Source organism: Agelaius phoeniceus, chromosome 1, assembly GCF_051311805.1.
Source record: "Agelaius phoeniceus isolate bAgePho1 chromosome 1, bAgePho1.hap1, whole genome shotgun sequence".
NCBI lineage: Eukaryota > Metazoa > Chordata > Aves > Passeriformes > Icteridae > Agelaius > Agelaius phoeniceus.
In genome coordinates, this window is record NC_135265.1 from 31,782,567 (window position 1) to 31,809,461 (window position 26,895).

General features: G+C 37.8%; 1 protein-coding gene across 1 annotated transcript; it reads right to left on the minus strand.

Moving 5' to 3' along the window:
* Positions 1–4,825: 4,825 nt before the first annotated feature.
* On the minus strand, positions 4,826–19,442 carry MACC1 (MET transcriptional regulator MACC1). Its single transcript, XM_054628981.2, has 5 exons — positions 19,392–19,442; positions 18,026–18,140; positions 13,933–15,971; positions 11,242–11,430; positions 4,826–5,038 (listed from the first exon to the last, which is right to left on the minus strand). Exons 1-5 carry the CDS (start codon positions 19,440–19,442, stop codon positions 4,826–4,828), a joined length of 2,607 nt encoding a protein of 868 aa, XP_054484956.2.
* Positions 19,443–26,895: the final 7,453 nt, after the last annotated feature.

The following is a 26,895-nucleotide window of genomic DNA, read 5'->3' on the forward strand; positions in this document are numbered from 1 at the left end:
ACTTCTCAAGAGATTCCAGTGGACAACATAATTTTGTTTATTTTGTTTAAAAATATATACTGTAAACTAAAAAAATAGATTATCTACATATATATACACATTGGCAAGAAATAGAAAATGGCACTTTTTGTACTAAGAATAATCACAAGTTATTTGAATATCCCATAGTGTCTGTAGATATTTATTGGCAACATATCTTTCAAGAACAATGGCTATCACTCACACTAAACTAACATTTCCTTTACATATCTACAATTTTCTAGGGCCTTGCCAGAGAATTTAATAGTTGGTGTCTCACACTACAGTGAATAATATAATTTTCTACAGTCTGTTCCTGGGCATGGTGGGAAATACAACCCTTTGCTCTCTATTTTATTCCCATCTTTTCACAGGAAAACTTCAAATCTATGACACAAACACAACAAAACAGCATAGCTTTATATCCCTGCTTGGTACAGCTGACCATAGCTGAACAAGCTGTTGGATGATGAAAAAGCAGGATCCCTGGATTTAGATGGGAATACAGCATTGCCATCTGCAGTTCTACATAATTTGTAACTTTGTTATTTCCTAGGTCATTGTCAGCTGGATCCCTTACTGAGCCCAGATATACTTTAGAGTAGGTTTTTAGAGTCAGCTCAACACAACAAAATTGAGTTGCTCCTTTGGAACTGCTTAGTGTTTGTTTTCCCCACAGTTTAGGTTTACAGAAAGGATTTGTGAAAAGCAGTCTTTTTCATGAAAAAATTACCTAATAAACACTTCTCCGCTCCTCCACATTTTTCTATTCTCAGTAGGAAGAAAGATGGCTGGTGCCTCCTCCCATTTTCCCCCCTAGAAAATTCCACAAAGAGCACCCCATAACATGTAGCTTGGTCTTGGCATCCAGCCGGCTGCCTGGAGCCTGGCTTGGGGAGTAGCACTTTACTCACATTTTAAAAGAAACTTCCTTTTCCTTCCCTAAACCTCTGCTTTCCAAAAAAAGCAAGTGAAACCTAAGAAACTGAACCCTTCCCCAAACCCAACTGGAGGGCTGGAACTTCCGGGGGGGAATAATATGCCTTTTCTCTCCAATCTTGACTGTTGGCATGAAGCCTCTGCACTGCAAGATGAAGCATCTTGACTGGCATGAAGCCTCTGCACTGCAAGATGAAGCCTCTGCACTTCCAACTTCACTGAAAAAACCAGCATTTTTAGTATGAGTGACAGGTTTTCCTTGCCACTGCCCACCGTGGAAGGTGTCTGCCCCACTCAGGTGCTCTCAACCAAGGGAACCATTTTCATGGGTAGGTGGAATTGTAAAACAACAGATGCACTCACAAATTTCATTTGCTCATTTGCTTAAGAAACACCTATTCAGAGGATAGAAGGATGAAGGAAGGTGAGGAGAGGTTTTCTGCCTGCAACTTCAAAGGAAAATGGAACTGGCTGACACAGCTGTTTTCTACATGAAGAAATTAGGAAACCTGGAAACAGAGGGTCATTTAAGGCAAGGACCAGCGGCTGGTATTTTTCCTTGTCTCCTCCCAAGGAGCTGTTAATCTCATCTCACTTTGAAGAAACCCAAGAAAGTATGTGTGCAGGCTCATGGGAAAGCTGTTCTCTCTTGACAGGGTGGGAGGAAAAGAAAAAAGGTCAAGAACAGAGCATGTTTACCTAAGCCATGTGCTCCAAGCTGTGTGTTGCTGTAAAGTGCAGCTGCTTTCACTCTGAGCTGGCATTTTGTGGTTTTGAATAGTAGACCACTAAATAAAATATGGGGTTTTAATACCTTTTTTTTAAAAATATATCCAGTGTGGGCTGCTAAAGTAAACAGCATATAGCACGAGTGCACATTTCATTCATATGAGCAGAAGCTTAAAGCAAAAATGGGAGTGCAATTAGCAACCAGCAGTCAAAGGCCCTGGAATACAGCACAACTACAGGCAGATATAAATTTCCTTTTAAAGAAATATACTTGGAGGACATGTTGCATAATTCTGCAAGCTAAGGAGAACACTGACTCACTGAGTCAATATTTGCTAAATTTGCTGGGCCAAATTCAACTCTTGTTCATGACAGAAAAAGCTTTCAGAGCAAAGAAAGGGCCTGGCCATGAGAGTTACAGGCAACAGCCTCTGGTCCCTGGGCCCTTCTCTTCCTGAGACCATGACCACTGACTACCTTTTTGGGATGGATTTTCCTTCAGCTTCAATGGCTTTAGACAACTTGTCCTTTATATTTGATATTTGGTAGACTTGTGTCATTAGGAATTGGTGCTTCTGGTTGCTTTTCCCACTCTTTTGACTAGTATTCATAACAGAAAAATACAGGACTGAACAAAGAAATTAATACATGTCCTTTTGAAAAAGAAAGTAAACACACATTTACTAAAGATAAGAAATTAAGATGTGGAAGAAAAGGATGGAAGCACAGACTCATCTTCAGAAACAGATGCAAGCTGAGTTACTTAACTGTTGCAGCCAGGTTAACAAAAGAGGGGAAAAAGTGAAAGGAAAAGAGTTTTAAAATATGATTTAACAGGGCTTTAAGCAAGGGAGCATGGCCTGCTGGGATGCATGAAAAGCAGATAGTAAGACAACCTAGTGAAGCTGAAAGATTTGCTTTGTGATCTCCTCTGGTATTTCAGCTCTGAGGGAGCAAGAAATATATTTCCCTGAGGTTTTAAGTCGATCTGGCATGTGGCCTCTTGCACCACTGCAAAATCCTGTTCAGGTTTCACAGTCTGCTAAAAGCAGGGTATAAGGTAGAAGCAGAAGCAGTCTAGGAAACCTAAAAAAAATTCTCAGCGAGTTTGTATTAATTCTTAATATTTTGAATTCTAATATTTGCATGTGTCTTTTTACATTTAAAGATGTCTATTAATATATTTTATACCTTTTCCTTACCTAGCAGCAGAAAAGAGTAGGACAATATACTTTCTCATTTTTCAGGGGCTTCACTACCTGCAGAAGGAAGGACAAGCTGGCTCTGCACTGAAGTGCAGATCACAAGAGAAATTTATATGTTCTCTGCAGCTCTTCTTAAAACTGTGTGGGGAAAGATATAAAATTGGTGCTGGCACCTGAAACAGGGAGCTTTGATAATCTGACTACTTTTTCTCCACCTTTCCTTGATCAGCAATAGCAGATTGTGCTCTGTGGACTGAATTCCTCATTGTCTTGCGAATCAAGGGCAAGTCCTCTGAAGGCAGATAACTTGCACGCATGCTAATTCAGAAAATGCCCTGATAATAGAGGACCTTCTGGTGAATGAATTTACCTATTATCCAGAAAAGTACTCCTTCCTCAGCCTCCTTCCTGAGCTATGGGTACATTGGAAAATCTTAATGAAGTTAGAAAAGAAAAAGGTTAGAGGAAAGGAGCGGGGAAGAAAAATGTCTAAATGTAGTTTTATTTTAGAATGGCAAAACCTCCCTTAGCAGAAATGAACTAAGACAACAGAGGAAGTGCAGTTTCTGGACTGAAGTACTGCTTTTTGCTGCTCCTGAAAGAATTTGGCTTTGTCTTGTCAACCACAAGTGATGGCAGAATGCCAATTTTCTTTTCAACTGGTTGTCTTGAGTATTTGCTGATGTTTCTGAATGAATGTTGATCAAAGGAGCTCAAAAAGGATTTAACCTTTTAAATCTACCACTTAACTAAAAATATATTTAATACATTAAAAATGGTATTAAAAAGTTTGGTCAGCCTGTAATTATTATTCAGCCTGTATTTTCTGTACTTATAATAAGCTACTCAGTTACTGGAAGATTTTTACTGATAGCATCTAAGCAGGGTTCTTTTTAGAACATATGACTAGTTATAATTAATTGTTCCATAAATAAATTAATCTTAAAAGCACTCCACTTCAATAGCACTGTTCACTTTTTTTGAGAAAATAATAGTCATCTTCCATATCCAGTGAGGTAGAAGAAAACAATCAACAGATGCAGGGTTGAATCGTTTCTAGTCCTTGTACCTAATAAGTCTTCTTCCCCTATGTACTTACCTAAAAGCAACAGGGAAGGACTAGAAAAATGATCAGAGGGATCAGTATGCATAAAGAAGGCTTCTGGAATTTTCTGGAATTTCCATTCAGCAGAATGTAGAAAAAAAATGCAGAAATATAAACTAACAAAAATACAAAAAAAGACAAAACCCTGTTGAGTTACATCAATAAATAAATCAAAACTAAACACTTTTGAGATTTTAACTTCCGTCTCCCTTGAGTCTTTAAAATAGATACCAGAAGCTCTTCTGGAAAAGTGCAGCACACACCTATTCTTTGAGAATGTGCAGCACACACCTATTTTTCCAGGAACTGTTGAATTCCTGTGTGGTGAGACAATTAGATTAGTTTTGTCCTAGATGAGGATGAAAGAATCTTAAAGGTTTTTTTGTAGGCTAACCTGCACCCAATAAATTAGAGTTGAGGGGTTTGAGCACCAAATATTAAAAGATTAAATATTTAGATTTTAATACTTCACTGAAAACAATGTAAACCTAGGCTCCACATCCTGAACTCATCCATGAATAGTTATGTTTTTAAAACTGATCTTTGCCTAGAAGTCAGTGCAATCAGAAATAGCTCCTTTTAGAAAATACCCCATAGAATACAAGTCATTTTTGTTGACCTCATTAGTTTAATTCCCCATTATTTTCTTATTCACTCAGAAGCCACTAGCATGTTCCTGCAATCTGTAGTTGAGAACCATAGGGCTAGACCCGACATCAGCTCAGTTAAAATAAACTTCATTCTGTTATGGTCTACAAGTACCTCTGAAACATAAATACACAAATAAACTCTACACAGAGGTATAGTTTCCAAAAACATATTTTGTCCATTAGTCCTCCTCCATTTTGGAAAAGGCACTTGCTCTTAACACCTCCATGCAATTCACAAGAATCAGAGCTCCAGTTAACTCTCGCCACTGTTTTGTTACTGGGTTTTTCATTTTATCCAAGGCTGATTGCAGGTCTTGTAAGACATCCCTGTAACCATCTCCATAATGGGCAGCCCAGGTGTAGAGAAAGTCATATGCAGGTTTCCACATCATCTGAAAATAAAAGGGAAAAAGTAGTGGAAGAAATTTAATTATTGAGAAAAAAAATAGCTAAATAGTTGAAAAGTCGCAAAAAAGAAAAGAAAAAATAGGTGTTCAATCTCTAGCATATTGAAATACTTTATAAAAAGAGGTATGTTGATATAAAAACTCCAGTAATCTTATTTATGGTATTTCTATGAAACTCTCAAATTCTCAGAGAGGTAAATAATAGGTAAATTCTTCATTTAGATGATTAACACCAAGTCAAACTATATCCTTGTCTGAAACTATAAGTCGAAGAACAAGAGTGGAAGGAAAATACTTTTCATCTTTTGCAATGCATACATCCATGTCTTAGGCTGGGTGTGTGTAATCTATTTGCCATCTGTTAGAGGTGGGGCAGTTTTCTTTATCTCTTCCACAACCAATCCTCCCTCTCTGGAGATGGCTTCTATTAGCGGGCCATTGAGTTTCACTGCATGACTGATAAAATGACATCATCCCATTGTGAGAAGCTCCACCCAGGGGGAGGAGCCAAGCATTCCTACCCGGGTATAGTCAGAAATTTGGAACACCAGAGACAGCTTTTTCTCCACTGGATTCCCAGAGGAGGACCAGGCCCATCTACAACACTATTGAACCCTCAGAGGAAAACTACACCCTTCTGCAGGATCACTGCTCCAACAGAGCCACATCTGTCACTGCAGGAGGACTGCAGCCACCATTTAATGGGACTGCTACCAACATCCAGACCAACAGGGTGTCAGGTCGTATTCTGACTCTGTCCGTGGTTTGTTTTCTTTTTTTATACTATTGTATTAGTATTTTCAATTTTCCTAGTAAAGAACTGTTCTTCCTATTCCCATGTTTTTGCCTGAGAGCCTCTTAAGTTCAAAATTATAATAATTTGGAGGGAGGGGGTTTATGTTTTCCATTTCAAGGGAGGCTCCTGCCTTCCTTAGCAGACAGCTGTCTTTTCAAGCCAAGACAACCCAGCAACAGTTTCCCTATTTGGTTGTGCTTTTGATGGTTACTACCCATTAATCAACATCCTACGGTCCTTCTACTCAGCCTGGAAATTTTAAACATGCTTTTTACCTTTCAGAAATGTTTTCTGACAACAGCAGCAGAAACTTAATCTGGCTACTACCATAAAAGACAATAAAAGATGCTTCTAAAAAGACATCAGCATCTTCAGGCTAAGGAGAATCTCCAACCTTTATTAGATATAGGGGGCAACACTGTGGCAAAGGATGAGGGAAAGGTTGAGGTACTTAATGCCTTCCTTGCCTCAGGTTTAAATACCCAGATCAACTGCTTTCTGGGTATCCATTCTGCTGAGCTGGAAAACAAGGATGGGGAGAAAAATGAAGTCCCCTTAATTAATTTAGATTGGATATTAGAAAATAATTCTTCACTGAAAGGAAGGTCAGGCCTTGGAACAGGGTGCCCAGGGAAGTGGTTGAGTCACCATCCCTGGAGGTATTTAAATCACACATAGGTAATAGGGACATGGTTTAGTGGTGGGCTTGGCAGTGCTGGGTTATCTTGATCATCTGACTAGCTGATCTTAGAGGTCTTTTGCAGCCTCAATGATTCTGCGATTCTAACATGATTTATCTGTAAAATCTATTTTTTAAAAGGGTGGGAAAGCACCCAAACACTCTAAAACAGGCAAGTCAAAAGTTTTTATAAATTTTAATCAAGACATTAAATGTAAAATTTTTCATGCAAGAAACAAAAGAAATTAAAAGATTACCAGTGCTTTTTTGTTTTTCAAACTACAATTTATTTGGTTTATGCCAAACAAATGAAGCAAATCCTTACAGGTGTAATTTGTCATTGGTCTAACGGCATTAATTAAATTTTAGCAGCATGATTCAGATACCAAGCTGGACTTTTATCTTTCAAAGTGCTGAGTGAACTTGCTCAATTAACAAACAAAATAATTATTTTCCCAGCTACTTCTTTTCCAAATGTTACTTGGGCAATCAAAATTCTGTTTTCCCTCTCCTTATTGGCAATAAAAGTTTTGCAAACAGCAATTGAATTAACAACTGCAGGGATGATGCACAAATCCACAAAGAAACCTATGACTCTCCAAAAAGGTTCTGTCATTCACTCTTTTAACAGGAACATACCTATGCATAGTAATAAATGTATCTGGACTGATGGCTGCACATTTTTATTTATATATATATACACACACACAAAAGTGATCAGGAAGTTGAGAGGTTTTTAGCATCTTTTCCTTTTTTATCAAAAAACCCACAGTTTTTATGGTTGTGAAGGATAACTCTGAAGGAAATTGGTTATTTCCTCAATATTAACTTATTAATTTACAAACAGTACACAACATAAAGCTTTACTTCCTTAATTTAAGCTTTATTTACTTGATCCCTGGAGGAACTGAGTAGGAGGAGAATTTCTTTGCTCATAGTTCGGAACTTTTCTCCATATTTTTGGGCTATCTTTCAGCTTACACAAGACTGATTCTGTCATTATTTCTGTAAACATTTCCCTCAAATTCTGCTGCCATACTCAAATGGAAGAAAAACCCCTTAGACTTACAGCCCCACAGTCTCATTAGTCTAGTCTAGTCTAAACTTACTGTCTCACAGTCTGATTAGTCTAGTTTCTACCTTGAGTTTAATAAAAAAGTGCCTGATCTCTCAGTGAATTTTCTCATTTTAGGTCAACAGGAGAGAAAGGTGTCATCATTTTCCCAAATGAATGGTGTCTAATATTTCTTTTAAGAAGTCTATCTTAAGTCATAACCATAAGGTTACAGAAGGAGAAAAGTACATTAGTGGCAGGTGGGAAGAAGGAGATTGATGAATCCTTTTGGTTTTTTTGGAAAGACTAAGTTGAAAATAGGAAAATAGGGTTTTTTGTAATGTACTACTGTAAATATTATATATTATAACATATTTTAATGAACTAAAGCAGATCACTATGTTGGGACCAGAAAATTTCTGTATTCTTATTTTTAGCTTGATAGCCAAAGCAGCCAACAAGAGAAGCTGATATTCTCTACAAGAGAAGCTGGTATCTCCTGAAATTCTATTACTGGCTATGATATTTTTGGGTCTCTTTACTCATTTTCTTACATTCCTGTTAAACCAGGATATTTAAAGAATGAGGGTAAGTCTTCTGTCTTCACTAGAATGTGAAAAAGCAACAAATAGGAAAAGATGTTATGCTTAGACTTATGGTGAAGATCAATCTGACTTTGTAATAAGACAACCAGCTGAAATATCCTTAAATACAAACCTTGGTTTCCTCTAATCATGCACAACTGATTTTTTTTTTTAATCTAAGACAAAATAAAAGAAAGAAAGAAGAAAAAGGAGAATTTAGGGATCAAAAGCTTTATGTAAACTGGTCACCATTTATGAATAATTAACTCAGCAGTAATCTACACACTCATCACATTAAACTAGTACTGCAAACACAGCAGTGGTTCTAAGGCAGATCCTTCTCCACATCCACATACTCTAATGCAATGGGTGGACTGAATTGCATTCAAAATTCCTGAATTGTGTCAAAGCAGAATCTCAGGCAAAACATTCAATCACTGCAGCATCCTGGTCAAGTCTCATCTCAGCTGTGTGCATGAGTTTTCTCTCTTTCCCACTCTCTCTGCTGAGTATGCAATAATGACACCTATATCCACTGCAAAGTGATTTGGAATTTACTGATGAAAAATACTTCATAATCTATGCACCAATTGTAGGCACCTCAAGTTGCCTCTGTCATCATCTGCAAGAAAATTTCTCCCACCAAGAAAAATATGAAGTTTAAAAGCAGAAGCCTTTTTTAACCAATCAATCCTCCTGATGATGGGACAATCCTTGGTGGGGAATGAACTAGTTAATATTTTCATATAATCCTCAATAACTAGTCAAAACTTACTAACCTCCCCCAGCTTTGCTGGGTTTCAGGTTTTAAGGCCAAAAACTACTATCAATCAAAAAGTCGGAGGTCAGAAGAAAGCACTGATATCCACTAGAAAGTATTGAAATTTAGGTTAGATTCAGAGGACATTGAGGGTACTGAGTGTTCACATGAGACATCAGTGCTAGAAACCTTGTGCTTTGAATTCACACCCGTATGGACAAGCACAATTAAAAAGTTCACCCAAAACCAATAAATCATCCATAGGCCAAATATAATCTTTGAGAAATGACACAGAAATACAGCAAAATTCTGATGTTTGATTGCTTGTTGAATGTTCTCTGAAAAAAATAGAGAGTACTGTATTATAAGGTTTTAATTATGATGAATTTGAACGCACTGTTTTGTCAGCAGACATTGCCACTGAAAGGCAGAGAATTTTCTGGATGGTTTGCCATAAAAATAATACAAAAACTCTTGAAAACAAATGAGTAAACTGTATGAGGTAGAAGATAGGCTTCATGGAAAATTAAAATCCATTCATAGCAAAATAAGTGTTTATTTAAAAATTTTCTTAATATAAAAATAAATAGGCATGATGCTGGAAAAATAGTTATAACATTGTTTTATTTATACTGTCTATCAGCAAAGGGGAGACATTCCCAAATAACATGGAGACCAGCAGAGTTGTATATTGTTCATGTCAATAATTCCTTCTTGTAGAAAGCTGGGGGTTTGTTAGCCAAACACAGAAAGCTTAGTAACTAGAACAAAAGTGTAGGAAATCAGACAAGCCACAACCTAACAGTAAAAAAGAAAAAACCAAGAGAGTAGACATGGGATTGGAAAGGCTGATAATTTTATGTGAAAAAATTGGAGGAAGGTGCATCCTGACTGAAGTACCCAGAAATGAAAAAAAACTACACAAAATAGCTCAAAGAGAAAAACTGGATCTGAGAAGGAGGCCGTGATTACAAACAACAATTATGGAGATAATTTTGTTGAAAAGTGCAGAAGCACATGAGCAAACACGTAGAATTTTGATCAAATATTGACTGGGGAGGGAGGGCAGAGCATTGAAAAGGAATAAGTGGTAGTAGTTCATGATTAGAGCAGAAATATCTTGATAGTCATCACCAAACAAATGAAAACAAGATGACAGATGCACTGGATTCAGACAGTGGAAAGGAGTGGAAAGGAAAGGTTTGGCAGGGAATAAGTAGAACCAGCTACAGGGAAATAGAAAAAGGAAGAAAAAATTATCTTGAGTAGTTGTGAACCTGTGAATGGGAAATAGCAATTCCTTTGGAACTAAGAGATGAGGGAGAGGGAATGCAGTCTGGATCATGTACAAAACCTGCAATAATCAGGAGATGATGGTCTAGGCAGAGGCAGAGTCAAGCCTGAATGTAAGCTATCAAGTCCGAAGAATCATTCAGCAATGCTCATAAAAAAGGGATTTTCAGAGTAAAAACCAGTCTGGAACCTAGAAGTCATTGGCACATAACTCTGTGGGAAAGAATGGAGCTACTGCATGCTTTGGTGTTAGAGGAGACAAGGGCAGAAAGTAACCTGGCTGCCCAGGCAGAGGTATGCCAGGAGCAGAGTCTGACCCTCAGCTCAGAAACATGGACAAGGCTCCACCCCAAGTCTTGTGGCACATCTGACATTGCAAGGATGCCACGGGTATCTCTGGTCACCTCAAATGGCACTAGACATTTAATTAGGCACCTAAATTTCTCCTTAGGTCTGTATGCACTAAAATACATCTGAGAGGATAAATTGGCTTTTATACAAAGCTCAAACTTCTGTACAAGAAAAATGCTTTACAAAGGAAAAAAAAAAAAAAAACCCAATACATTATCTACCTGAGAAACTATAAACTTAAAGCATAGATTTGCCACATTCATACATCAGAAGTAAAATTGGTGTCAGGGCTTCCAACCTCTTCTCATGCTAGTTAAGCTAAATGATAAAAAGTGTTAAACTGGCACAGAAAAGTATTAGTGATAGAAGTCAGCTTCCTTTTTGTGGAAATAGCAAAAGCTGTACAGAGTGTGATTAGAAGTGGCTCCTGCAAGGACCGGCTGGTCCTCCTCACTGTGTCTGAAATGACAGCAGAGGTGTGAATGAGGTTAACAAGTGGACAGCACAGTAAAAAAGGATTGAACCCAGCCCTGAAGCTCAAGACAGGAACTGAGACCTTCACTGGACAGTGCAAAAAGAAAGAAGCCTACAAAACCAGGAAGAAGGAGGATCCCTGGCTGTGTTTGTGCAGAGGAGGAAATGTGCATGCACTGTTAACACCAGCCCCTTACCTCCAGAGCTACTGTTCCATTTTTCCCATGGTGGGGCGCTTCGTAAGCCTCTATTTGCTGCTTTGTGAGGCGGGCTAGCTTCTCCGCAAGCTCCCGCCAGCTCTTGCCAAGCTTGACAGCTGAAGTCAAGATGATGGTGTCCTGGGTAAGACGTGCCACCAGTCCCTGGCAATCTATTTTCAATAGTGCCTGCAACAATGATTTTCATTAGTGATCCTTCACCAGTAATTACAAACAGAGCATTTTAATTTAATTTTATAGCACTATTCTGCATTTCTGCATAAACAGGAAGACGTTTTTTACTTTTGTGTTCTTAAAAGTATGTGGGGTTTTTTCCTACAAAATGGTGTTGCCAACACTTTCAGAGGAAAAATGCCCATGAGCTTAAGAAAAAAAAAAATCAAGCTGGCATTCAGCTGCTTCAGCATTCCAGTGTCAAGTGGGTCCTGCCAAACTTAAAGATCCTGAAAGAAATCATACTTCTCCAACAAAAATATTTGGCAACAAAAAATTTTAGCTTCTTAGAAGTATGACATGAGACTTCAAAATTTAGTTAGAGCACTATTATACTAAGGTGTGGTCCTTAATCTAGGGCTTTATTTGGAAAATTACACACTGTCCAGCATCTTTGGATTTACTCTTCCCACAGAACTAATAATTTTTTTGACCATTAAGGAGAAATGCAAACATGAAACCATTCCCTCCTCCTTGCCAAAAGAGCATTTAAAGACACTCAAATTGAAATGGTTGAAGGAGTATAACCTTGAAATGCAGATACATTGCATTCTTCTTTCTTTATTTGTTTGGATAAGAGCTAGTAGGAAAAATAAATGTTGGGTTTTTTCCTTCTCAATTCACACCAAAATATTCCACTGAAACTGTTTAGGTTTCAGGGAAAGATCAAGATCAAAACACAGAAATTTTCCTTGTTTTTTAGATACTGATTTTTACTGAAGTATCAAGGTTTTCTGCAGAAATCAGACATACATGTGATTTAATTTTAAAGTATTAACCAATTAAGTCCTCCCAGCAAACAATAGAACTTGGCAGACAGAGAAGTGAGAAACTGACTACAGTGTATTGTACAAAATTCCCCTAAACTAAAGTTGTTCAGTTTGTGTCTGCTCTGATAAGCAAGAACCCTATAAAACACAAAAAAATGGAGATTTTTTTAAAGAAGTAACTGAAAATTCCACCCAAAATTTACATGGATGACATCTAGATTTATATCTAACTCTACAAGGACAGGATTGGCCTGTCCTTGTAGAGTTTGATATATAGATGTATTGGCCCTTCCTAGCAAAAATACATGAATCTCACAAAGCAGGACATTGAGCAACCTGGTCGAGTGAAAGGTATGACAGGGTGGTTGGAATGAGATGATCTTTAGGGTCCTTTCCAACCCAAGCTGTTCTGTGATTCTATAAGCTTAATCTAATTATGCCCCACTTTTTGCCTGTTTTGTAATGAACTCTGTTTAACTGTATTCAGTTAAAAGTGCAGACAATTTTCACATTTAGGTCTCCCTCTCCTTTTTGTGACAGGCTTTGCTATACTTCATATTGGCTCAGTTTTATTCCACAAAGTTTGATGTGCTCTTAAGAATTGCAAGTGGCCACTGCTACCAAAATACTCTGAATCCTGCTGAAATTTCTGTTAACACTTCAAAGGGGATAAACTAGTTTTGAGAAGTAAATTCAGTTGAGGTTTACAGTTCAGGATAGTCAAAAGGCTTTAGATGAATAGCTGCAATGAGAGTTTTTAAAAATCCATTTTTATAATACTTCATTTGTATATCAGAAATTTAATTATCTTCTGTCCCTTAATATGTTGGTCAGCTTTTCTGTCAGAGCCAAGGAGAGTATTAAGTGACCATGAATTTCAAACTAATTTGCACACAGATCAGTAAGTAAATTAGGATTATTAATAGTGCCACTTATTACCTGGAAGTAATTAGAATAAACTGTTGATTCACATTTGGCAGTATTTAATCACATAGAAGTTGTCCAATGGCTTACAAATGAGGTCCATGAAAATACATACTGAAATACTTGCAAAATCCTTCTTAGGCCACTACAGCTTTGACTATGAAGTTGTAAGGTGTGGATAGAAAAATCTTGCCCTCAACATTTGGATCGAGGTGTCCCTTTTAATTATATGAAGCTAAGCTAGACATAAGCTAGACATGCAACTTACCATGGACAAATATCTATGTATATATATATATACACACATATAGACATAGATATAGATAGCTATATAGACAGATAGATGATATCTATCTATACCTATGTATGTATAGTGGAATTCCCACAGTATAGTAATGTTACTTAATATTTCACAACAGGAATGTGAATTTCTCAGGAAAGCAATTTACCAAGACAAATGACAAAACAATTTCAATCATGGCTATTTAAAAACCAGAAAAGACATCTTAGTCAACCTACTAAATGAACACAGTTCATGCAGCATTAACAGAAGACTGCTCAGAATGTATTGATCAAAGTGTTATTCTTCACGAGAGTTTGGATGTATTTTCCACCTATTGGTGACTACAACTTTTAGATATATATTCAGGTTTATAAAGATCCTGCAAGGATACAGAATCATGTTTTCTTGTTCCTAGATTACTAATGAGTAGTTTCTTGAGAATACATTCCCAACAAGCCAGTTAGCTCATGCAATACTTACAACAATGAGTTCATAAAGAAAGAGTCTTTTTTTTTTGTTAGCATGGCAGTCTTGCTTCATCTTTTTCACAACATGTGAAACTCTTTCTGATTCTTTATCAATATGTGCCTCATTAAAGTCATCCAAAGACATATGTGAGTATCCCAACACCTCAGCTAAAGCTCTCCAGTCATAAACACTCTCTGATACTGTAGACAGAACTACCGAGTAGATATAAGTCAGTTTTTTGAATGGCAATGCAATTTGTTCGACAAGATTCCTGGTTGTTAGCTCACTATCAGCAGTGTCCATAGCTTGTTCCTTAGGAATCACTTTAATGTTTTTGCAATGTACAAGACCAATCTTTCTTCTGAGAACTCCCACATACCACTCTTTCGTTTTAGTTTGTCCAATGGCTTTAACTTTGTCTTCACCAAGCAGTGCTATTGTGTCTCCTTTAAAATATTCCAGCAAATAGTCAATCTTATTCTGACGTAACACAGTTTTCAAAGCCACTCCATAAGTGTTGACACTCAATGTTTTGTCTTGGAACTTTGGATATTTTATTGTTGGTATCAAAAGCCATGGTGCAGACTTGATTTCCTTGCGGTTTTGTAGGCGCTTTGGCCTATTAATAATTCCACTTAATTTTGGAGCTGGATCAGGAGTCGTAACATGGAACTGTGTTACTTGGCTACTTTTCAAGATTTTAATCTGAACAAGGAAAACAAAGAAATGCATCTCCCTGCATCCAAGCATGGAAAACAGGAATTGTTGGCGGACCATTTCACCAGTTTTCAACTCCTCCTTTTTAATATTTTTGCTTTGATCTTCCATTTTTACTTGAAAGTCTGGATCACAGGATATCAAAGAAATGTTTAGGTCTTGTGGTTTTTCAAGCAGAAATGTATGCTTTCCCCACAGCTGAAACACCACAGGAGGCATACTTTTCCCCCCCTTTTTTATATCACAAATTGTGAGTTTTCCTGGAATGTAGTTGTGACCAAAGACTGTAAAAACTGCTGTAAAAGATGGATGAATGTATTTGGGACCATAAATTCCAACTGAGACTGTTCTATGGACGTAGTCCCACACGTTAGTTGCTGGAGGCTGGATTCTGCTTGCTTGTATGGCAATCACTGCATACATCATATGACTTAGATCTGTTAGCTTTACTTGTATGGTATCTTGATAAATATAGCAATTCTCTAGCTTCTTAAAAGGTCCTTCTTTGTTGAGACTAAAAAAACACACAATATCACTCATAACTTGGCTGAGTGGATCACTCTTCACTTTAGCTGCAACTTTCACTTCTAGGAAAATGGCTTCACTTGTGTTGAGGTTGCTGAGTGTAACTTCTATCAGAGGACTTACTGTGCTGGACAGCTCATTGTTGCATGACAATGGAGGGTTAAGGATAGCCTTTAAACCAACTTCTTGGAATTCTCCTGGTAATACATGACCCACAGGGACATGAATGTTGATATCTGAGTCAGGTAGCTGTACTGAGCCCCCTTCGTGATTCAGTTTACAAACTACGTGAATGTCTGTAGCTTGTGTTTGTGCCCACCCAGGGCTGTGGCTCATGGCTTCTAAATCCAGGCAGGACCGGGTGAGCTGTCGGTGGCTCAGCCAAGCCATCTTGTAGGCTTCACGGTCATTCTGAAGCCATGTCATATCAGAAACTGTAGTTTTTTGAGGTGCTGTCTTGTGAGGATTAAATCTTTGGTTATCAACTATATCCAGGAAGTCAGAGACACTCTTGGATCGTCCAGATCTTCTTGTTGAAGTCTTTCTTAGGAGACAGTCAATATCTAGCTCATCACCTGAGGAATCCAAAGAGTCCCTATTGCTTGAAATTTTAGAGAACAAATAAGGTTTTTCCTTTAAGATAGAAAGACGCTTATTATTTTCATTTCTATTGGAGGCAGCTATGTCATGTACAAAAGGGTTGGATCCTGACAGTTCATTCCAGAAAGGATTAGTCTTGGAAACAGATTGTGCATGTTTGAATACACCAGGCCAGTCAATATCCAAATCCAGTTTACGTTCATTGGCATCTGTTTAAAAGAAAAAAGAAGCATTTCCTGAAGCACGGAGACTTGAGATGTTCCATTCATGTCGAACTGATAGTTTGTTAAACTAAGAAGTGACTAAATTTTCCTCCTCAAATACACATAGATAATTTCAGTATTTCTCCTTCTGGTTTTTACACAGTATCAAAGTTGATTTAATTAAGAATCTTACTTAATAGAAAGACTGCTAACAAATTAGTGCTGAATAGCAAATGGGTGTTGAAGGATGTAAAGACACTTCTTTGTGGTGTTGATCATTATCAACTCATATGATTATTAATTAGCATTGAGTATGATAAAGCTCCATAAGATTCAAACCATTATATTCCATTAATCTTTGGCCTCTTACAAGTGCTGTGGACTTCTTTCCTTTGTGTCTGTCTCTTTGCAAAGATTAAACAACTAGTTTCATTTTTCAAACACTGCAGACTGTACAGATAAATGCATTATTCAAGATTCCTTTTTATGCTAGTACATGTGCATTTAATTGATAGCAGCACTCTAACAATTTGTCTCCATGTGTGTGGAATTGGTTGTACTAGCTTTCCATTAGAAAACAATCATTGGTATAAATTATGAGACCTTGTACAACTTGACGTTTGGAGAGAAATGTTTGTATGACTACTAATTTTCTGAGATTGCATTTAAATAGACAAATCCAGGTGCATAAGAGATATTTATATATGTTTTCTAATAAAAATCTCAGTTTTAGCAGTAATAATTATTTTTTTCTGAAGAAGAGACATCCTTACATTTTATATTAACAATTGTTCAGAGAAGCTGGTTTACAGTTGATTGCAACTCACCCTTCTTGCAATGGAATATCTGCAACTTTTTATGCTAAGGGTTTCTACTACTTAATTTTGCCCTTTTTTTCCTATATATAGAGGCTATACCATCCCTTCTTTATATATTCTTGCAAAGAGTTTAAATTTTAGAGGGAAAAGGCATTATTTCTATTTTTAGCTTACATTATTACACCTTCCATAGTACTTTCCATTTCCAAGGTAATTCTATACTGCTCAAATGCAAGCATGACAATGCATACAGCCACGAAAAGAAAAAATAAATTAAATGTTAGTACTTCTCTTTTTGTTTCCTTTTTCAAATTGTAATAAAAAGCCAAAACCATGATGCCTTTCCATGGTTCCAGAAAATTCCCAGTTTGGAAGAACCAAGGTGGAATTTACCTGTTTGCCAGCTGCCTATCTACAAAGCTCTAACACTGTCTTGACAAGAGCCTTCCAGGTGAGCTGCCAGGGGGATTGAGCCCAGGGGCAGCCTCCTTTTCCTCGAGCACTTTGTCTTAACCAGGGTCACCAGAGGGGGACATGCTGTTCAAGCACCACTGAAAAGTTCTTTTGTCTCTGCCGACTGGCCAAAATCTTTCCTTGTGCTGCGATATTATTACAGTCAGATCAGTATGGCATATTAAAAATATAGATTAATTAAGCCCAAAATAAACATAAGGGTTTTGTTTGGTTTTTTTTTTCCCATCCTAAACGGCATGTTTCTACAGGAAAAATATAAGCAGAAAACTCTGTCAGAGCCTGAGTCACTAGGACAGACGCTTTCTCATGCCAAGAGCGTGAGAAAGCACAAAAGCACAATTACTGGGGTGCAGCATGTCAGCAAAGAAATAATTCCTGCTCCACAACTTACACAGCAAGTGTCAGGCTTGCTGTTATATCTGCTACTGGACAAGAAGCTAAGAGAATGCCTATCTTGTAGAGGGCAAAATTTGCTCAGTTTTGGGGTTAAAATAGTACGGACTTTGCCAAGACTTCAGTTTTTAAATTCATCTAACCTCAAAATTTACCTGCCTTTATGCTCTTAAAACCATAAATTAATCTAGTTTGGCTAAGAACTTCCTCCTCTCTTCCCCACCTTGACCCTCAGTAAACTTACTCTAAGTAGTATTTGTTAATGTAACATTAAGGATTTCAACTCTTCCTCCCAGCCTGCCTGACCCCGAGTTTTGCAGAAATAAAGACTTTAGCTGGAGAGCCTTAGTACAGAAAATAGCAGAAGAGTCATACTGTAGCTGTCTGAAGGTGCCCGGTCATCCACATCAATCAAAGTCCCCTCTGACTGACTTCGTGGAATCTCTCCACTGCTTAGGGAATCAGTTCCACTACTGGAAGAATTTTCCTCCTAGAAGACAGTCAAGCATATAAAACATCAGCAAGTATGCAATTTGGAAAAGAGGAAACTGTTGAAGAATAATTGAGTTTGTTCCTGTAGAATGACATGAAAAAAGTGAAGGTTATACGATGAGTAAATTTATGAATTCTGCCCAATAGTGTCACAATCATGAGTCTTGTGATTGTATGTGCATCAAACCCAGCAGATGCTAGAGCTCCAGAAAAATGCAATACCCCAGCCCTTAGTGGAGTCCAATAACTCACAAATTTAAGTGTCTTGCAATTGGAACTGAGCCAATTATGCAATAACTTCCACTCGGGTCTTGAATAAAATATTTTTTAAAAATAAAGTAGACATCCTATCTCCTGTTTTCAGGTAAGTTCGAGTAGAATCATTAAGGGGGAAGATCTATATCTGTTACTTTCCATGCCAATTAATAGAAAGTATTTTCAACCATTTCTGCTTTATTATTCTTCTTATATTCCTCTCAGAAAGAAGATCAGGTCAGATTTCCTTCTAGTCAGCTCAAGAATTACTTAAAGTATCATTCCTTAGAGACCACACCATCATAGCAGCAGCCTAAGAGAGGATATTCAGGTCTCTTTTCTTCCCTGTTCTGGCTACAAGAAGTTCTGTTTCATTTTGGTGCAGTTCCTTTGTGGCAGGCAATAGAAGGATGAGCCTCTCAAGGTACATTGCCTAATGCCGGAGAAAGGAGGATTTGTTGTGTCTCCTATAGAAACAGGAGTTACAGAAATTTCAAGTGAGCATTTAGTATCCTACATGCTGAAATTACTGTATCCCAGAAACAGAAGTTAGAGGAAATAAAAGATGAGAGATCTTTTGTGCAGAAAAGCTCTTCAAGCTAGTGCTAAAAAGCAAGACATCATCTAGTGACATTCCCAAATCCTCAGACACATCCTATATGTAGTGAGCTATAAATGCTGACAACCAACAGATACATTAAGATATCTGGGGGAAAAATGAGACAAACAAAGAAACAAGGAAGGGGAAGGAAGACAGAAGGAAAAAATCCAGAATTTTTTGGGGTCCATACATGGGATACAATAGCTTTGTTTGGGAGCCTGAAATATTGCAGCCTTGTCACTGCTGCAGCAAACATTGCAGTCTAAGTAGATCTCTTTTTATCACTTTTAAAATAAAGGAAAAAAGGATTGGGCCTGTATTTGCTGCAGCTGTAAGAAAAAGGAATTTTCAGTTCCAGTTCCAGTAAGTGAGTTATGGGAAAAGGAAGCATACCTTATATCCAAGCATTACTGCAGAAAGCTGAAGCCAGCTGTTTGTTTTCATTGCCCAATGCCATGATTTAAGATATCTATTTTTCCTCTTGCAAGTGTAAATTGGTACTTTTTGCTCTTACCACAAGAGGTACCTTCAGCTAATGGCAGTCTGTTCAGGTGCTGTTTTGTACACAAGCAGCATGCAAGGCTGAGGTCAGGCAAAGCTCAACACCCAGCACCTTGAGGGCTGTATAGATTTTCAGGTTCCTTTGTTACCAGAAACCTCTTTTATTTGGCCTTTGGAGTCCCGATTTTAGCTAGTAGGTAAAGCTGACCTCCAATGCCAATACATTCTGGCTTCTGCTACTACTACCCCACCAGAACAAAACTGGAAACTAAAATGCCTCCTTAGTCCCAACACCATTAATTCTAAGATCTGGTATTTCACATCTGTATAGAGATATCACTGTTTCTTCTGTCTCTGATAAGTGAGGATATTTGATAACATATATAGAGACTCCTTCAAAGGAAATCACTTTTGCTTTGCTGCTGCTTCTCAAAATGCTGAAAAACTGAACACATTGTATAAACATGCAAGATAATTATCTCTGGCTTCTACATACACTCTATGGAGGTTTAATCATGCAAGCATAAGGTATCCATAGTCTAAAATCTCTAAATCTAAAAAAATGTACAAAAAGTAAGCCTTCATTTTACAGTACCAGTGTACTTGTTGCCAGCACTAATCTCTGACAGACAATTTGCTGAAAATTCACAAGTGAATTTAAGAATAGTTCTTGAAATAGTTAAAGCACCTACAATTATTTCAGTAGCTGCATAAAGTGGGAGGGAGTAAATAAGGACGACAAGAGGGCATAAGAGTGCAAATTAACAGGGGCTAAATTAGGAAACTCATGGAGAAGGGAGAAGAGAGTAAAAGGGAAAGAAAAACAATCTCTTTACACAGGGGGATTATATTGAAAGAGACATGACAACAAGACTGCATGTGGAAGTTTTTTAAACATAATAAGGACTTCTGCAAATAGAATAAACCATTTCCTTAAAGTTCCCTCTGGGAATTTCTCAAAATGTTCATCACTAGCCTGGCATAGAGTTAGAAAAGGCAGATACTGAAAAGGAAAACCACTTTCAAAAATAATCCTCCACCCCCATGAAAGCATTTCTTGGTATGACAGGATGATGAGGGATCCCTTGTGATTGAGGCACATCTTCAGGCCAGCCAGGGAGAGGATGAGAGAAAGGGGGGATATATAAACATTCCTGGGCAAAAGATGACCACATCTGGCCAGCATGTCAAGGGATGTGGGAAATGCTGGGGACAGGCTGTACACACACCCCTGGGTACTGGGCAATGTGCCTCCTGCACAGGGTTACATCAGCTGACACTAGGGTTGGGTCCCACCTCTTCTCTCTTCCAGCCTGAGTGCTGGGAATGACTAAAGCCCCAGTTTCTTTCTATGAGACTAAGAAAATAAGAAAAGCAAATGCTTACCCTTTTCCATGGATACATTCCGTGATAAAATATCATCTCAAATTAAACTTTTGATAGCAGAAACCTATTAACTAGGGACTTGAAAGAACAAATTCTGAAGAACAATCACTCACAAGAGAAGTGAGGTGGATGCATATGGGATAAACAGGCATACTGATCAACACTGAAAGGGAAAGGTATAAAAAGTTTTCTCTGCAAACAGAGGGAATTATGTATAGGAAGAACCAAAGACCAAGCTTTTCATTTGCTGTAGCAACTGAATAAGAAAGATGTAAACTGACAAGTGCTTAATGGTGCAAGGAATTATTTGACTGATGGCACGTCAATTCACAGTGGGAAGTCAGGAGGAAGTGAAGAAGTGAAGAGGTTGGAAAGAGATCAGCTGTGGAGGTGACCAGTGAGTGAACCTGAGTGACTGCTGAGAGATGTGGCACTTGTATGAGGGCAAGCAACAGTTTGCCAGGTGCCTTCTGCTGAGGATTGCTTGACCCATAAGAGCATGTAACTCAAGACTCAGGGCACTGCTGGCAGCACTGTTACAGAGGAAGAAAAATGCACTAGATGCCCTAGAGGAAGAAGAAAGTCTTGGGTAGAAAGTTCAGTTTCACAGAAGTCAGGAGACAGATTTGCTGCAGACAGCATTTTTTGCTGCATAAAATGCCTCCAGAAATTTCTTCCAGGTTTTTCAAAATTCAAATGCACCTTTTTTTTTTCCCAGTCTCACTACCAAAAAAAAACATATCCTGATGTGTCTAAAACAGTGGTAATGAAGAAAATAAGAAAAGCCCAAAGGCAAAGACGTTACCACTGCCTTTGCTTTCAAAAATCAGAAAGAACACATTCCATTGTGTTTTTCAAGTATTAACATTCCAGACCAAAACACTAGCAATTTATATTCCATTCTACCTTAATACTTCTTCAAAAGCAGGTTTTGTTAACAACAGAGCTCTGCTGTGGCCATGTCTCCCCATGGATTTCGGCATGTTCCCCACACAGACAATGCTACCCTTATTCAAAAAGATTCATGGCCTTTGTGTCAAGGATGAAGTTCATGCATTAGCAGTGACAGAGCAAGAAATAGACACAGGTGTTGGTGACGTGTTTCATTCCTAAGGCTCACTTTTGGGTTACATGGGGGAAAATGACTTCCTACTTATGTGGGTTGGGTTGTTAGACTTTCAAGTTTCTTTCTGAAAAAGGAGAAATGTAAATGCGTCATAATGTTAAATAAAATGGTCCTCATCTAACCAAATACTGAGTATACTGAATTATTTAAATTTTATTATATAGAGAGAAGAAAATGAATTCTAAAGAGACAGCAATACACAGAAGAGGGAGTGCGTCAGAAGGACATCACCAACAAATGTAAACCACTGCCCTTTCTCGGCAGACTAATATATTTTTGAGCAAACATTAGCTACTGTAATAAGCCATATTTTAACTGTCCCTTGGCTCTTGAGGCCTAGAACAGCTTTATGCAGCTCAGAGTTTAATGAAAGGCTCTTGGACCCAAGTTACAAATCTTTGATGACAGAGCTGTACTGTAGGCAGTGGCAGTACAGCAAAGCAAATGGAACATTCAGCTGAAGTGAGGAAGCCTTTGACTTATTTTAGCCTGCTGCATGTGAGGCAATCAAGGAAATGTGTCTGTATCTCACTTATAACAGAGATAAAATTGGCTTTTAATGTTCAACAGAAACATTAATTTAGTATGACCCAATATCTTGCCATTTTGGCTGTAATTATAGAAAGGAATTTTCAATAGATATATCTACTAGTTTACTCTGTTGCTAAATATTTGCCAAGTTTGGCACCTACTTTTTCAATGTTCTGAAAATTTATCAACCTGTGGGAACAGGAGAGCCATTCACACTGAATCCAGGGCTGAGACTTTCTGTAGACCCAACATTTGCCTGCATGGCTGCTTGGAACTGACACAATCACTCTTATAATGCTTCACCTGAGCTGGAGCTAAAGGGTGGTACCCTCAGCACAACAAAAGTGGGAATTGAAGTGGGTCATCCTCTCAGTACATTTCCACTATTTTGCAGGTGGGTTTTCATAGGCTCTGCTCAGGTCTGCTCAACCCAGAATTGACTGCTTTTCAGCCTCTTTGGGGAACACTATGCAAACAAAAATAGCTATACTCTACACACATCCTCCACAAGGCAAGTATCCTTCCCTCCCTTCCACACATCTACACTTCTAAAACTGCTTGTTATAAGCATAAGTGGTAGAGTGTTTATTTTCAGTTAAAAACCACACATTTGGGAATATTGCTTTCCAAAAGCCTCAGGAATGTGTAGTTAAGTTTTGATGTTATCTTTTAGATTTTAGTTACCACTCTGAAATACTCCATATTTCGCTCAGGCATCAAGAAAAAAGAAACTTGTTTTCTTCTACTTACTTCTTAATAACTTCTTCAAGAACAGGGAATGGAAAATAAAGATATCACTAACAAATTACCTAAAGGATCCAACTTTGCACTATGAAACTGCAATATTTTTTTCTTTTTCATGAAGAGAGAAAACATTGTAAGTTTATTAGCCTAATTCTTCTATGAATGTCCTTACACCTATAAAAACAATAGTTAAAAATCACACTGAATTCTCACTTAGTGTGTATACTTGTACGTGCTTTGGAAGCACAGTGAGTTTCTTCACTTTTGGAGGTTCTGTGAAACAGCTTTTGGTTCACAGAGATTACAATACTACAAGTATTGTAGTATTGTACTATTGACTGAAGCCAACAGCTGTTCCTTCAAAGTGGATATTGAAAGTACTCTGTAAGGAACACCTTTAATTTAGAAGTTTCATTACAAAATAAAATTTCCATTTCTAGGTGCCACAAATGTTTCAGTGTCACCATAACTCATGCATTAAACATTGCAGAGCAAGGCAAAGTCTGTCTCTACCACATTTTGCCTGTGAACCAGAGCCCTGCTGCTTTTCCTTAAGTACTTTTAATGTTTGCTAGGATGACACAGAAACCTCAGCTATCAAAAATTTTAATCAACCTAGAGAAGTGGGAGCTACCAGGATTCTTAAAATCTCTGTTAGCTATTTATATCCCTGTGAACTATAGCTGTGATCACAGGTTTTTAAGTACATGATACCTCCAAAGTACTCTATATTTCGTTACCCTGATTTCTTCTCTTTCCACTCAGCTAGACTTTTTCTCACATCCAGGCTGCTTGCAGGAATCACGCTGGGTCTTTAACTGAGCAGCTTGCCTGTCAGTGGCAAGTGGAGACATCTGCCCACTAGCTTGGCTTAGAGAGCACTCCCAGCCCTGCAGAGTATTCATTATGTCCTGCCCTGGGAAAGGCTCATGTCTGAGTCTGTTGATGCCACAAGTCAGCTTTGGGCAGGATAGATACGAGCTGAGGTCTTTGAGGGCAGGAAGCAGTGGTGGGGGACAGAAGTAGTGGTAGCATAAGATGAAATCCTTTTCATGCCTCAGAGTCACTAGGGCATGACCAAAAAGGAAAAAAAATCATCCTTTCTCTGTCCCAAAGACTTGATTCTGGCAACACTCTTCCAGATTTTTCCAGTTATATATGAGAAAAAGCACATCTACTATCCAGCCAGAAAGCAAGCAAAGGATCCACTTTCCAGACAATCAAACCCAGGTCAGGTAGTGAAGTAGTTCTTCAGTTCTTCCATAGAAATTGTCAATCAGGCACTTCTGAGTTACATGTTTCATAGAAATAATTACTTTTAAATCTAAGGACTGAGCACAGGCAGGGAAGAATTCCCTCTTGATTTTCAATATTTAAATATTTCATCTGACCCAGTGATGTGATAAAAAAATCCTGCAAAAGCTGTGCTCTCTTCACAGCATCAGGGTAAAGCAGAATGCATCAAGGAAACCACCCACAGAGAAAAACCAATGTTTTAGTTTCTCGTAGCTCTTAAAGCTCTTGAAATTATTATTGTAATTAATATTAACAGCAGACTTAAGCACCCAAATCATCTGTATATGTTGCAAATATGTAGGATGGTTTTTCTGCTATTTCAGTCTAGGAATGATATGACAAAGTGATGTGGATGACACTGTGTCAGGATCCAGTCTTGAACATCCAACTGTGGAACTAAATTGCCTGTCAGTGTGCTGCCTGGATAGTGACACTTTATTTTGGACAGGTGTAGATTAAAGATGCATGAGCAAAATATGCAATAAGAGCCTTGCAGGAAATTGAACCTGATATCCAGGCATATAAAAGGTGCCTTTAGGCTTCTGGTGTCCCAGTTTCAGCAAATTGAGGTGAGTGCCCAGAGAAGGATACAGGGGGACACCACAATGTGCTGTGCTTTTGATGAGATAAGGTACTAGAAAAGCTTCTTTCCATGAGCATGACAGAATTCTGCCTCAACACACAGGAAAAACATGTCAGAAAGTCTGTACTGTCAGTTGAACCTTTTCACATGGAACCACTTTGGTTTGATATTGGTTAACTTGGAGTGAGGACAGAAAAACCCCAACACACACACCAACCAAAAAATGAATTAACAGACTAACACATGAAGAATTTTCTTTGCAAGGTTTACACTGTCTCAGGCAAGCTTTCAAAATGTATAAACTAGCAAAAAAATACCCCAGTTGTGTAGGGCAAGAATGGCATGGTGAAGAGGGGGGATACATGTCAATCAGTTGTTCCATTTCTCTTGGGAAATATAAAGGAAAATAAATACTGAGATGGCAGAAACAATGGAAAATGTATGACATGATCAGCTCAACATGGAAAAAATTAATAAAACAGGCAACTACCTGTTTGGGAAAAATAATTATATTAAATATAGTAGAAGAAAGTAAATCCATTTGACAAGGATTCCTCTGGTTATAATTAGAGGTTAGTTCAGAGAGTTAATAACTGCAAGCATAATCATTCTTCAATGCATCCACAAACTACATTTTGCTCTACTTGACTGACCACATAACAGGCACGGGGAACATGCACTAATAGCATGTTTGATAGATCACAGTAATATTGACAAGGAAAGACTGTAACCTTTTTTTTTGTGTATTGATCTGTTTTGACTGAAGAACTTGTTTAATAATCCTTGACACTTTAGGAAGAACATGGCAAAAGAGCAAAAAGAGCATCAGAAAGGGAGTCTTAATCACAGAGACAACTTCCAAGATAAACTGTAGAAAGTGAACTTTTCCTTTGTTGCTTTTTATGGCAATTACAGTTCCCTAAGTTTGGTTGGATCTTTTCTCCAGAAGTGAAACATCATTGCATTTAAACCATTTGTGCCTGTGTTGTTATTAATAGTCTGAGCTGTCCATTAAGTTACAGCTGCCAATATTTTAAAGTTATTTTTGACAACGTAATTTTGAAGGGAAGAAGGGAGGGGAGTTCATAAAAATGCATTTTGTTCTCTAAAAGCCAAAAACAGCACCTCTCATTATACTGCAGACTCTCCCTTTACATAACAATCACACATGCTCTTGACAAGAAAAGGCCCAATTATTTCTATCAAATAGGATACATGTTTAAATGGATAGTTTCTCTACTAATGAAGGACATTTGAACCTCTGAACTGAATACTTCCACAGAAATAATATGACTGCCAGATCAACTGTAAAATGGTAAAGGAAGTCAGACAAAGATAAACTGCCATGCAATATCAGGTCCCATTTAATGATCCATCTCTAATTACAGAAGACTGCACATATCAGGGGGAAAAGGAAGAAGTCCTAACTAAGAAAATTAGGAACTGCTACTTCCAGTACTACTGGTAGTTTTAGAACCAAAATGACAATGATTCTATTAAAAAAAACCAAAAAAACCAAAATCATAACAAAACAAAACAAACCCACAAAATAAACCCAAAAAACCCAAACATTAAATACAGCGTTCATTGTCACTGGGGATCTTCTTCTGAAGGAGCAATCAAGTTTGGAAGATTTTAGGCAACAAGTTTCCAAAAAATTGCATACCTTTATGCATGCAAATTTAGTTTTAAAATCTAGCTGCTTTACAGGCTCATTCATTGAACTGTCT